The sequence below is a fragment of the Lissotriton helveticus genome, chromosome 12 (assembly GCF_964261635.1).
Source record: "Lissotriton helveticus chromosome 12, aLisHel1.1, whole genome shotgun sequence".
Lineage (NCBI taxonomy): Eukaryota > Metazoa > Chordata > Amphibia > Caudata > Salamandridae > Lissotriton > Lissotriton helveticus.
In genome coordinates this window covers 579552774-579567093 of record NC_136073.1, presented here as the reverse complement: position 1 = coordinate 579567093, position 14320 = coordinate 579552774, and the positions used below count along the sequence as shown (strand labels likewise).

At 49.8% G+C, this 14320-nt stretch overlaps 1 protein-coding gene across 1 annotated transcript in view; it reads left to right on the top strand.

The window, feature by feature from the left end:
* LOC144798063 (uncharacterized) overlaps positions 1-14320 on the top strand; it is a 793010-nt gene that overhangs the window by 614166 nt on the left and 164524 nt on the right. The window contains exons 16-18 of the mRNA XM_078668835.1: positions 7213-7242; positions 7530-7551; positions 7661-7770. Coding sequence (XP_078524961.1) covers positions 7213-7242; positions 7530-7551; positions 7661-7770 — 162 coding nt within the window. The remainder of the gene's footprint in view (positions 1-7212; positions 7243-7529; positions 7552-7660; positions 7771-14320) is intronic.

Below are 14320 nucleotides of genomic sequence, written 5' to 3'. Positions count from 1 at the left end.
AGAGACTGGGAGGGAGGGAGACGGGGAGGGAGACGGGGAGGGAGACGGGGAGGGAGACGGGGAGGGAGACGGGGAGGGAGACGGGGAGGGAGACGGGGAGGGAGACGGGGAGGGAGACGGGGAGGGAGACGGGGAGGGAGACGGGGAGGGAGACGGGGAGGGAGACGGGGAGGGGGAGGGAGACGGAGACGGGGAGGGAGACGGAGACGGGGAGGGAGACGGAGACGGGGAGGGAGACGGAGACGGGGAGGGAGACTGAGACGGGGAGGGAGACTGAGACGGGGAGGGAGACTGAGACGGGGAGGGAGACTGAGACGGGGAGGGAGACTGAGACGGGGAGGGAGACTGAGACGGGGAGGGAGACTGAGACGGGGAGGGAGACTGAGACGGGGAGGGAGACTGAGACGGGGAGGGAGACTGAGACGGGGAGGGAGACTGAGACGGGGAGGGAGACTGAGACGGGGAGGGAGACTGAGACGGGGAGGGAGACTGAGACGGGGAGGGAGACTGAGACGGGGAGGGAGACTGAGACGGGGAGGGAGACTGAGACGGGGAGGGAGACTGAGACGGGGAGGGAGACTGAGACGGGGAGGGAGACGGAGACGGGGAGGGAGACGGAGACGGGGAGGGAGACGGGGGAGGGAGACGGGGGAGGGAGACGGGGGAGGGAGACGGGGGAGGGAGACGGGGGAGGGAGACGGGGGAAGGGAGGAACAGAGGGGGAGGCAGAGACGGAAGGAACAGAGGGGAGGGAGGGAAGGAGACAGGGTGACAGACAGGGAGGGCGAGGGACGGAGGGCGACAGTCGGAGTGAGGGTGACAGAGGGTTTGAGAGAGAGGGAGTGACACAGGGAGAGAGACACAGTTGGAGTGAGGGTGACAGAGGGTGAGAGGTGTGTGTGTGGGCGCGCCAGGTCAGGTGGCTCAGTGGACGAAGGCGTCCGCTGCAGAGACCTGTGTTCAACCTCATGGTCACAGTTTTTATTTTGCTCTAGACCCGCCCCCTCCCCCACTGACCCCGCCCCCACCAGTGCGGCCCTCGGCCACAAACCACACTGTAAATGTGGCCCCCGAGAGAGAGTTTGTGAGTACCCATGTTCTAAGGTAAGGAATTTAACACTAACTACAGTTTCTTACAGATATATCGTTACCGAAGGTAAGTAACTTGTGCATCTGTAAGAAACAGTTGTTAGTGTTGGATTCCTTACCGCCCCACCCATCCTCCCCGTTCTGCGAACCGATATCTAGGGTTAAGGTTCTACCCTTTGAGGGCCCTAGTTTCATGGCACCAGTGTCTGTTTTTATCATAGCTCTGCGTTTCTGGCGCGGAAAAGCGGTGTATAAGAATTGAGGTCCGCGCGTGAGGGCGGCGTCTAAGTACTCCGACGTCATCCCGGCACTGACGCAGACCTGCAGGCGACGCCTACCGACGCGCAGGGGTACTGCTACGCCAAACTTTCCGGATCCAGTCTGATTCCTGGGGATATTCTAAAGTAAGGAATCTAACACTAACTACTGTTTCTTACAGATATATCGTTACCGAAGGTAAGTAACTTGTGCATTTTGACTGGTTGAATTGCAGTTTTTACTCGGTTACATCTGGCTACAATGGTAGGCTTGAAGCCATGTTTGCAGTACCACTTTAGTGGATGGCACAATAATTGCTCTAGCCCAATAGTGGCATTTAACTTCCAGGCCCCGACCACTTTTTGTACCATATACTTGGGGCTAGGAGATAAGTTAAACATACCAATTTGACTGTGTAAATAGAGAGCACAGGTACTTACCTACTGGTTGGAAGGGGTTAAGTACATTGAGTTCTAAACCCAGCAAATATACAGGATCCAGCAAAAGCTGAAACATTCTAATGTGATCACACAAAAGGTGGATTTCCTACACCGTATATCAAAGGGTTATTGGTCCAGGTTCTCAAGGTCAACGCCATGTTTGTTACAGTGCCACATGACAGTAGTGGAGTGGGGTTTTGTCCCTGTGCCTGGTAGCCTTGGGCCTATGGAACTTGCTGAGTCAACAGGTAATCCGTCTCGGCTTGTGAATCATGTGGCGGGACTTAAAATGCCATGTCTGACAAAGTCAGCCTGCTACTCCATGTGGATCACAAATGGCAACTATACTTGGAGGTAGAGCTGGCCATTTTTCAGCAATGGGGAGAACTCGGGCTTGATCTATTCACAACTACAGAGAACGTGCAATGTCAGCACTTCTGTGTTCTGGAGTTTCCAAGAAAACAATCCAAGACTAATTACACCTAGAGTGGGGTACAGGGCACTTGCGTGCCTTTCCCTCACTATCTCTCCTTTCTAGAGTTCTAAAGATCCGGAATAACCAGGCTAAAGTCACCTTAGTGGATCAGAATAGGGTGCGAAGAGTGTGGTACTGGGAATATCAGGCCATGAGCATCTGTTCTCCAATCAGGCTGCTGCTTTGGGAAGTTACTGTCTTAATAGCAGGGCAGGGTACTGCACCAGAGACTGTGCAATCTACACCTCCATGCGTGTAGATTGAGTGGCAACAGTTGACTGCTTTCGATTCACCTCCTGAAGTAGTGGCTGTCCTTTTAGCAGCCCGGCGGCTTAAAAAAAATCTGTTTACTCTGAACACTGGGATACGTTTGTCTGGTGTGATTGCAGCAATATAGAGCCATTACAGGCCAAGCTGTTGGATGCTTTGCTTTTTATACTGTCTTTAGCCCAGCAAGGACTTGCCTTGGGCACCGTTAGAGGTTGTGTGATGGCCTTTCTGCAGTACAGGACCAACTGTCCTTGTTTTTGTCACATGTAATGCTTTTTTCGGTACATAGGTTTCCACCCTAACCTTTTGTGATTCCACAGTGGGATCTTAATTTTGTTCTCTGTTACCTTTTGCACTCCATTTGAGCTAATGCACAGAGGTTCTTTGTGTCTACTGACTCTAAACCGTATTCTTCATAGCAATAGCCTCCGCTTATACCACGAGTGAGCTATAAGCCCTGTTTGTTCCTCCACTGTAAGGCACCTTTTTCCCCTTACAAACTGGTGTTAGACTAGGGTGACCCCTTCCAAAGACTGGCTCCTTTTTATGTTGGACAATTAATCACTTTCTGGCATTCCTTGCTCCTCATCAACACCCAAAATAGGAGAGACTCCATCACTTTGACCCTAAGAGCTTAGAGCTTTTACATCGATCCACGGACCATCAGGTAGACACTCTGCTCTTGGTTGGGTTTACTGGGACAAAAAAGGATAAGGTTGTGCAGGAAAGACTAGATCAAGGTGTATATTCCACTGTATAAGTAAAAGATGTGCTACCCATTGACCGACAAGCACACCTCTGAGGATCGGAGGGCTCCGTCAACCAGAGCAAGGCTGCTACTACTGCATTAGCATGCGGAGGGCCTGTTCTGGAGATTTGTCAATTCATGATTTTACCAGGAATGGCTCTTTGCTGTTCGGTACTGCCGGATTTCTGGTTTGAGTTATTCTACAGGCCCACCATCTGGGGTGGTACTACTTTGACATGTATTTGAAAGATGAGGAATCTACAGTTAGAAGTATGCATCAGCAGAGCAAGTTGCTTATCTTCAGTAATGATCCTTCTGGTAGATGCTCCCATCTATCCGCAGATTCCTTACCTCCCTCCAACGTCCTCGTTTTATGGAGTGGACTTTTTTTTGTTCTATAAGAAGTTCTAAATTGAGAGATCTGCACACACACACACACACATCTGATCACTTAAGTTCAGCGTCCGACTGCACGGACAGAGTTAATAAAGAAACTGATGCCAGCGCACAGGGGTGACAAGTATATGTGGCTCCAGTGTCACTTCCAAGGTGAATCTAAGGCGATGTGGAACCACATGATCCTACCAGATGGCACACAGGCGCAATGATGAGAATATTCTCCGGATTTAGTCTGGTAACCGGGGGGGTATTCAAAAGTGTGGAATCTGTTAGAGCAGAGGTCTTCAAACTTTTGGAATGCAGAGACCCCCCTGTCAACATTTTCAGGCGTAAGGACCCCCTCCTGACAAATTTCTAAACCTCTAGGCAGGGCCACATTAGAAGCTCACCTGGCCATGGCCGGGAGCAGCAAGGGTCCCTTCAAACCCTGGCGGTCTTGTGCAGAGTTAAGCAGTTTACCCATGCCCCTTTCCTCTCACCCCCTTCCTTCCATCACTCTCTTCTCTCCTCTCCCAACCCCGGATCCCTCTCTCACATTGCAGGCAGATGGTTATCAGCCCCAGGACACCTTTTGGTAACAGTGCAGAAGCAGGGGATCCACTAGACCCAAACTTCGGGGGGGGGGGGTGTTGGCCCTAGCACTGGTCGCACACAGTGCAACAGTCTTTCCATCTTCTCCATGAATTCCCTCACTACCACTCACCAACCATACACCTCATCTCTCTATAGCACCTGTCTGACAAACATTTCATTTTTTTATAGCGCTACTCATAGTTTACTCGCCCTCAGTTCTGTGATGTGCATGGTACGTCTTCTTTGTACCAGGCACTTTAACCTTCTGCACTGTATGGGTGACACGAGTGCCCATGTGACTGCACGGTGAGCAATGCAACAGTGTGAGAGTAGAGTAAAAGGAGTGACTACCGGACGAGTGAGGTGACCATATGAATTTGGGTTCGGCTGTAAGTGCAGAGTGGGACGAATTAGTGCATGGTTAGTGATGACCTTGTTTGAGTGAGCTGCACATTGAGCAGTGAGGGGGGGGGGGGACAGGTGAGTGAAGTGGCACATGAGTGCAGGGTGTGAAGTGTGCTCGTGTGACTTCAGGGTGAGGTACATAGTGAACAATGCAAGCGCATTTTTAGTGCAGAGTGATCACTGAGAGCAGAGTGAGGGGGGAATGTTGTGAGTGCAGGGTGAACGGGTGAATGATGTAAGTGCATTGTGATCAGTGTGAGTGCAGGGTGAGCGGGTGAATGATATAAGTGCATGGCGATCAGTGGGAGTGCATGGCGATCAGTGGAAGTGCATGGCGAGCGCGAAAGTGAAGGCGAGAATGAGAAGTGAGTTGTCTGAAAGCAGGGTGCATTCCCAGAATCTTGAAGCGCAGGGTTTCAGATATAAGTTAAACTATTGCTATAATGGCATTAATCAGGCATCGAGGGTGGAGGAAATAAATAATGTGCTGATCCTGAAACAAACTTCCAGTCTTATGATTAGGGTTATCAGCTCATTATTTTGATGGCCCTGAAATAAGCAGTCACCTAAAGCTGTATTTTTAGCACTTATCTGTGAATACTTAGAACAGCAAATATAAATCGAAAGCACTTTTAATTGTGTTATAGGGATGCCTCAATGATCCATGACTGATAATTAAAGAGAACAAAGACAGAAAAGTCACATAACTAATTAATACATACTTTTTTATTTATAACCCTAGTGTCAAGAGCAGGTTCTGCAGGCTCTTTAAACAACACACAGCAGGCATATTACTTTTGGCAACCCAACTTTATATTCCTTTTCATTAAATGCATTCTCACACTACAGCAGTAAGTGTAAAAATACAAATGTAAGGAATAGGCAGAGTGGGGGCCCAGCGGGTACTGGAACCATAAAAAAACTAAGCCTCTGTCTCCAGTTTACAAAGGCACGTAAATATGCTAAGAGTCTTTAAAGACCTGTGAACAACTCGGGCGTGCTGGAGATAAGACTCCAGACACTACCCAGCCGAGCCCCCAGCAGCGCGAGCTGCACTGCAGCAGCCCGGGCTGAGACACAGGAAGGGGGAGGAGGGAAGCTGAAGCCCTGGAGGCCAGGGCAGAAGTGTGACTGTGAATGCGTGACCCCTTCACATCACTCCACGGCCCCCCTGGGGGTCGAGCCCCACAGTTTGAAGACCCCTGTGTTAGAGTATCCACCAGAAAGAGAATTACAGAGGGAAAGTAACTTGTTAAAATGTATCGGAAGAGGCATCCTGCCATGATCTAGGGTCCTCTTTTGCTGGTCTGACACAGATAAAATACCAATGTGGTGCTGTGAAGTAGTCAGAATCTAGGTTAGTCTGGGTCAAAGATTCTTTTTGATTCATGAAAGTTGGGAGTTAACATTCTTTTCTAAGAGTTTGATTGGGAAAGGAAGCTGAGAAATGGGCAAATGTTGCTGGATATAGATGGATCAGCCATTGGGTTTTAAGCAAGGGCATCACCAGGGCATATTTTGATTTCAAAATAGTCAATATAGTCAGTGCAAAAATGAAGAGCAGACCGAAATGAGGAAGACCTGAAGCATGTCTTTGAAAGTTATAGTGATTGCACCACCCAGTTTAGAAACTCCATTTACATGCAAGATGTTATGCATTGGGGTAGGGCATATGCCATGTTGGGACCTGAACTGTTTTTAGGTATCTCCGAATGAAGTTTGTTAAATAGTTTGCTAGAGTGGCGTGGGCCGGCAGGATATTGAGCAAGCAGTGAATCTCTACACCACTGTAGAGCGGCAAGAGACCTGGACAGATTGTGACAAAAGGCAATGGTGGGAGTTTGGATTTACAATGGCTTGGCCCTATGGTGGGAGACTAAAGAGGATAAGGAGCAAGCAGAACAGCCTGCGTATATTTGAGAGACTAGGAAGAAGCGGAATTCCGGCTGCAATCATGGTGTGTAGGGGGGTGCAACTCTTCTTCAGTAGCCTTTCAGGAAACAAAATAGGTATAGAAAAAGCATGTTGCCAGCAACCAGACCTTCCTGGGGGCATATTGGCAGGAATTTGTAAAAATGTTTTGATGTGACCCATTGAATGATGTTCCTTCGCATTCAAACCTTTTACGTCTATCCCACAGTGTTAAACACCTTTCAGTGTAAAATGCCTTTGTTTCGCAGCTCCTGTACTTTGAATGTCCTATACTTGTGTAATTGTGTAAGGATAACCTGTGAGCAGTAGGAAAAAATATAAAACTTTGTAGAACAATAGGTTGCATAAGGGCACTATCCTTGTCCATGACATTCCATATTGGACCATTAGCTAACCATGGTTTGTAATGAATCCTAATATTCATTCTTATTTATGTTAATTGATGAAGTCCAATAGTGGAATATATCCTGGAATGTTTATCAATGTTTAACACCCACTGAGGTCCACATGGCATCCTCTTTCACGACGACCAAACTAAATGTCTTGTTGAAGATTTGTATTTCACTGATGCAAGCTTCAAAGCTTGATTCTTTGTTTGAATTGTTACTTCATTTTCTCCCTAGATCACGCCAAAAAAGCTGCTAAGTGCCAGAGTAAGTAATTTTCTGATGACTGATATTAAAAAAAGTAAATTAAGGAAAATACAGGTGTTTGGCAAGAGTGTGGAGGGGGGTGGAACTTTGAGATTACAACCTGTTTGACGGACATTAGGGCTTCTTGGTGTTCTTAAGGCGACTCCATAATGAAACCTGATGGCAATAGGCATTTCAGTGCTTCTGAAGTTGAATTGAACTTTATATAGCGATAATTGTTCAAAAATCAGTAACCTCTTTTATATCTCTCTACGCCCTCCCCCCGAACCCCCTCTTTTCTCTCACAGAAAACTAGCTTTGCCTCTCCAGGTAAGAAAGTCCAGCTATTTTCTCTGATCAAAGATAGTTTTCACACCTCCTTTGTGTTCTTTTTTACTTTATTTAACTCTGTCTATTAAATGTGTTTCTTGTGATCTAGCTTTCAGTTCTCCTACTGGCAGTTCCATTCGAACCAGCAACTTCCTGTTAGTAGGCTACCTTACAGTCTCACGGGAATCCCTGAACAAGACCAAATTTCCACTTGATAAGGTAAGGTATCTGGGGTGTACTCTTATGCTTTCTCACTGGGTTGAAAAAATGTCTTGGGTGCACACATGTGCAGAGGATCAGTTGGTTAATCCTTTACGTGGAGCTGCTGGTCCTCCGAGCTGCCTATCCTTTTCCCCTGGGTGGCTTACAGGATGCTGTAGCTCATCCTTTGATTCATCTGTTTATTGGCTACATTAGCGCTGAATATGTCACCATGGGACTTCTGTGGAAAGGATGTTTTGTTTAGTTTTAGCCTGTGCATACAAGGAGGTATTCTACTAGTGCTTCCATGCAACATTGTGATGCATTGTAGATTGCATTGTTCAGCATTTGATTTTCTATAGATTCACATGCTTCATCTAACATTTTTTCAGTTGGTAATTTTTAGCCAATCCATATCTTACAATTTAGAAAACAATTCACACATGATGTCTGATACATTCATATTTAATGTTAGAACTCTTGTAACATACATTTGTATAGCAGTGCAAGAGTTAAGACTTGGAACAGGATCCTTAAATGCAACTGCTGGTTAGCAATTGTACCTCCCTCATTGATATAGAACATTGAAAAATGTAGATAAACATATAATAGCCTATCTGAGACCAATATTTCTGAGACATTTAAGTGATTGGATTCCAATTAAATGGGAATGCTACAAAAAGAATCAGCAGAAAGGCCCCAACTTTGCTGCATGGAAAACCGGGGAAAAAAGTAAGGAAATTGCAGCCTTGTAGGTAACTTTGTAAACAAGACGGGAAATATGCTTTGTTTATATAAGAAACCAGTAACCGCTTCAATATCACCGAAGGCCTTATAAGAGCAGTTCTGTAGTAGGGGATCTCTGTGTATAGTCATAATCTAGTGAATAGTCCCGCCCATGTGTGTGGACCCCGAGCAATCAAAAATAATCTCTTAAGTTGTCAAAGAATGCAGAACTGCACAGACACTTACGAGAGAATTTAAAGACCGATAATGCAGCCTATATCCACAGGCTACACTGTCCAGTACTTCTACTAGAAATTCCACCAAAAATCCACAACAGCACAGCCTGTCCAGATTTCTCCACATAGGAAAACTTGCGATTACCAGCAAAACCCTCATGAATGATAGAGAGGAAGGAGTGGACAGACAAGCCCCATAGGCTGCCATTATGTGGCTCAAAACAGGATACTGTGCCATTAAGAGAACTTTCCAGAACTCTCTCAGTATCCCAGAATGCACAGCAGGTCCCATTTACTTTCAGTTATTTTTTCCGGCTCCTGCAAACAGGACCCTGGAGCATTGAGCTCTCCCTTTTCAAGGGTTTATTTGGTGATTTTTCACTTTTTCAAGTATTTGAGTGCTTTCTTTGAAGTACTTTGGTGTTTTCTTCCTTGTGTGTCTTGGTGCACTCTTTTATTTGTCAGAATGCCTGCTTTGTTTGACAAATTCCCTGAGTGTCCGAGGAAGAAGGCCAAGTCGGACCAACATGAGGTGTGCATCGTCTGCCTTCCCTCATCTCATGTCCTAGAGGAGTGTGGCATCTGCCAGACATTATCCACCAGGACCCTGAGAGAGGATGAATTTCAGGCTCCAAGGCCTGTAAGATAGAAGACTGCAGACACAAGCTGGGTCTGGGCATGCTTCATCTGCCCATGCTGAGGTCTCTGGGGGGCTCCCCAGAGGCAGGAAGACCAGCAAACGTCCTATTTCTCTGCCGACATCGATAGCATTGACGATGGCGTTGAGAGGGATGACAGCAGTCTGTTCCCCGTCTCCCCAGGGCTCTGGGTTGAAGCGGCATCGATGTCGAGGGGACTGACGAGGCTGCCGTCGATCGCCGTTGACGGTGTCATCGACGTCGTCGGCGAGTCATCGACGCGAAGGAGTTCCGCTCGCCGTCGAGGCTACACGACCGCTCGCCGTCGGCAAAGAGGAGTTGTCGTCAAGGGGATCCTCGACGTCGAGGAGGACGTCGAAGACTCGCAGGCGGTCGCCGTCGAGGAGACGTTCGACGCCGAGATGGCGTTCGCAATCGAGAAGGCGTTAGACGCCACGGAGGAAGCGCTCGACGTCGCAGTCGAGGAAGAGACGCTCGTCTAGACGTGACTCAACGTCGAGACGAGGGCGCTGGTCGACGTCGAGACGGCGTTCCTCGACATCAAGACGGCGTTCTTCGACGCCAAAGAAGCGCAGAAGGAGTTCTGGTGCCAGGAGTCCCTCTGGATCAGCTAGGGCGCCTCGGCGACGTTCTCCAATTGGAGACACTACATCGCGTCCGCCAAAGAAGAGGGAGTCACAGGGCTCGGTGTACTCCGAGGTATATACACCTTCCAATCCAAGATCGGCTACCCCTCCTCCTCCCTTGCCCAAGGAACCTCTGCCACGGAATCCCACTCCGCCTCCGCTTCCACCTCTGGTTCCACCTCATGGGCATCCTCTGCTACCTCCTCAAGGACTGCCTCCGGTACCGCCGAGGTCGGTTTCGCTGCCACGGTACCCGAAGCCTCCTAAGGGGCCTCCGCAGCCGAGGGTCCCGGTCAGGCCGCAGTCTCCTGCTCCTGTGAGACCTGCGGAGCGTCCGAAGCTGAGGAGATCATTCTCTCGTTCCGGACGGAGGGAGAGATCGTGGAGTCGTCACCGGTCGTCGACAAGATCAAGGCGACGCCACAGGAGGCGTAGATCGAGATCCCACACGGGCACGTCTGGGAACAGGGACTACTCGCCGACTTAGTCGGAATCCCCGGGGACGAGGGTGGCGCCAGTGGGTGACATCGTCTCATTCCAAGATGTTCTACTGAGGGGTGCGGCTAAGTTGGGCATCACGATGACTGTGCCCACACCACGACGTCCGTGATTTTCGAGACGCTACATAAAAAGCACCTGTCTCGGCCGTTGCTACCCCTAGTACCAGGCTTGGTAGAGCCCGCTCAGGAGTTGTTTCTCACTCCGGCGGTGACTAAGGCGGCTCCCTCCCGGCTCCTCAAGAAGTACCGGACTCCGGATTCTGATCCGGCCTTTCTCAGGATGGATCCGCCACCGGACTCGGTCATAGTGACAGCTGCTAGGAAGCAGCATGCCACCACCCCGTCGTCCACTGTACCTCCTGATAAGGAGAGCCGGTGGTTCGACTTGGCTGGCAGGAAGGTCCGTGGGACGGCAACTACTGCAATGAAGGCTGCAAGTGCCGCGGCTTTGCTAGGGCGATATGATCGAGCCCTATGGGAATCCCTCCAGCAATTCGCTGTGCTCCTTCCTCGAGAGAAGAAAGAGGACTTTGAAGAGATTCTCAACGAGGGACTATTGGTGTCGAACCAAGTCATCAGCGCGGCTGCTGATGTGTCCCTTCTGGCGGCGCATGGATATTGCCATGGTGTCCACCAACGGCGCCACGCTTGGCTTCGCCTTACATCCCTCAAGCCAGAGACCCAACAACGGGTGGCCAACCTGCCTTTCTCAGGGGAAACCCTGTTTGGCAAGCATGCGGACGACGAAATGGCCCGCATGAAGGCGGAGGCAGAGATCCTGATGGCTGTCTGGTTGGAGAAGCCCAAGGAGAAGAAGACCTACCGCCCGTTCCAGAGCAGGTTTGGGGCGCAAGGCCGAGGGCAAGGGCAGACTTCGGGACAGCAACAACAGCAGCAGCAGTTCCGGAGGCCCTTCCAGAAGCGCCAGAAGAGCAGAGGCCAGCAGTCCGCAGCGGCGAACAAGGGCCTGGCTGGGTCTAGGCCCTGAGCGGTTACTTCCCCTACATCCGTTACCCACTCCAGTGGGGGGGAAGCGTTCAATTTTTCCTGGCAGAGTGGAGAAAAATTACTCAGGACAAGTGGGTGCTGAATATTGTTTGCAATGGATACAGTCTTCGGTTCACCAGCCCGCCTCCAGCAATTCCACCGGTCAGCTCGCAGTTTCAGCTGCGCGAGCTCCAGGCGGAGGCCGATCTCCTGTTAAGGAAAAGGGCGATAGAAGAAGTACCTCTGTCTCAAAGGGGAAGAGGTGTGTACTCCCGGTTCTTTCTGGTTCGCAAGAACGAGTTCAGGCCCATTCTGGATTTGCGACAAGCAAACAAGTGGATTCGCAGAGAAATTTTGCATGCCGTCTTTGCATCAGATTTATCCTCCGCTGCAACAGGGAGACTGGCTATGTGCTATAGACCTACAGGATGCATACTTCCATGTGCCCATTGCACACAAACACAGGAAGTTCCTGCGATTCCAAGTCGGCGCCAATCATTATCAGTACACAGTGCTGCCAATCGGTCTGAAGTCTGCGCCCAGAACATTCTCTAAGTGCATAGCAGTGGTAGCTGCACACCTAAGGAAGAACAAGGTGTTTGTCTACCCGTACCTGGACGATTGGTTGATCAAGGCCTCCTCGGAAGCTCAAGCGCACTTCCAGAAGACGTGCGTTCTCCTGAACAAGCTGGGGTTACACGTCAACATGTCCAAGTCCGTCCCGACTCCGGTCCAGTGCATACAGTACTTGGGAGCCTCCATCAATACGCTGTCAGCAAGCGTGTCTCCTTTGGAGGAGCGACGATTATCACTCCTTCGGAAGGCTCAGGCTCTCATGACCGCTCCATCTACAACAGTGAGGACGGTGTCTTCTCTACTGGGGTCGATGGCCTCTTGTATCTTCCACACGCACAGCTGCACCATTGCAGGAGTGCTTCGAGGATCAGTGGGATCAGAGGAAAGGATCTTGGGACGACAAGATACGACTGTCTCTGCATGCTCTTCAGTCTCTGAAGTGGTGGTGTTCAGCGGAGAATCTCCTCAGAGGGGTTCCCTTCCACAAGGACATTCCCACACAGACTATCGTGACTGATGCGTCTCTGCACGGCTGGGGGGGCGCCCTCCGGAGACTTAGAGATACAAGGTACGTGGTCCCAGGCGGAGTCCACGTATCATCAATTTCCTGGAACTCAGAGCTGTTCACTTGGCACTGAAGGCCTTTCATCCATCCTTCCAGACCAACTCTCTGCTTGTACAGACTGACAATACGACCACGATGTATTACCTCAACAAGCAGGGGGGCTTGAGATCGCGTACTCTGTCGCAGGAGGCGCAGGCGATCTGGCGTTGGCTTCTAGCCAGAGGACTGACAATAATGGCTACCCATCTACCAGGTGTGCAGAATGTTCAGGCCGACACACTGAGCAGACTGCTTCAGGAAAACCACGAATGGGTCATAAACGACGAAGTACTAGGAGAAGTCTTCGCAAGGTGGGGGACTCCAGACGTAGATCTGTTCGCCACCGCCGAAAACAGCAAATGCCGAGACTTCGCTTCCAGGTACTACCAGCAGGGGAAGCTGGGGAATGCGTTATGGATCAACTGGTCGAACAGCTTTCAGTACGCTTTTCCACCCATTCCCCTGATTCCGGCGGTGCTCATCAAGCTGTCCCAGTCCAGGGCACGGATGATCAAGATTGCCCCGGAATGGCCCAGGCAGTGGTGGTTCACGGAACTGCTTCACCGGTCTCTCCTTCACATACGGCTGCTGTGCCGGCCGGACCTTCTCACGAACTTCGGGGGGCAGATGGTGCACCCCAACCTCTCATCTTTGAGTTTGGCGGCATGGCTCCTGAGATAGTGCAATATGGCCATTTGAATCTACCAGAAGATTGTATGGACATACTGAAGGAGGCTAAGCGACCTTCCACTCGGACTTCCTATGCTTACAAGTGGAAGCGATGTTTGCATCTGGTGCAAGTCCAAGAACTATGACCCAACGACATGTAAGGAAGAAGTCATCCTTCCGTATCTTCTACATTTGGCGCAGTCTGGCCTTAATGTCCATTCCATTAAGGTTCATCTCGCTGCGCTGACTGCCTACAGGAAGTACCCTTCACAGACTTCCTTCTTCCAGATCCCTGTGAACAAGGATTTTTTGGAAGGCTTGAAGAAAGTGTTCCCTCCTGTTCGGCTTCCTTCGCCTTCATGGGAATTGAACGTGGTGCTGTCCAGATTGATGAAGGAGCCTTTTGAACATATTCATAAGGCTTCGTTGCAGCACCTGTCCTGGAAGGCGGCGTTCCTCGTGGCCATTACATCGGCCCGCAGGGTGAGTGAAATTCAGGCGGTGTGTTGCCAAGAACCTTATACTGTATTTCATGCTGCTAAGGTGGTTATGCGTACTCACCCCAAATTTCTTCAAAAGGTTATATCTTATTTCCATGTTAACCAGACCATAACTTTACCTACGTTTTTTCAGAATCCTTCATCTCCAGCGGAAAGGTCTCTGCATTCCCTGGATCTTAGGAGGGTGTTGCAATTTTATCTGGATAAAACCAAAGATATTCGTAGGTCAGACCAATTGTTTATCGATTATGGATCAGTCAGGACCGGTCTTGCTACCTCAAAACAGTCCATCTCCAGGTGGATTGTGTCCTGTATACAATTGTGTTACCAGAAGGCTAATAAGACCTTAGGGGGTAAGCCTAAGGCTCATTCCACCAGGGGCAAAGCTGCCACGACTGCTTTGCTCCGTAATGTTCCAATTGCAGAAATCTGCAAGGCGGCCACTTGGAAGTCGGTCCATACCTTTGCTAAGCCTTACTGTCTGG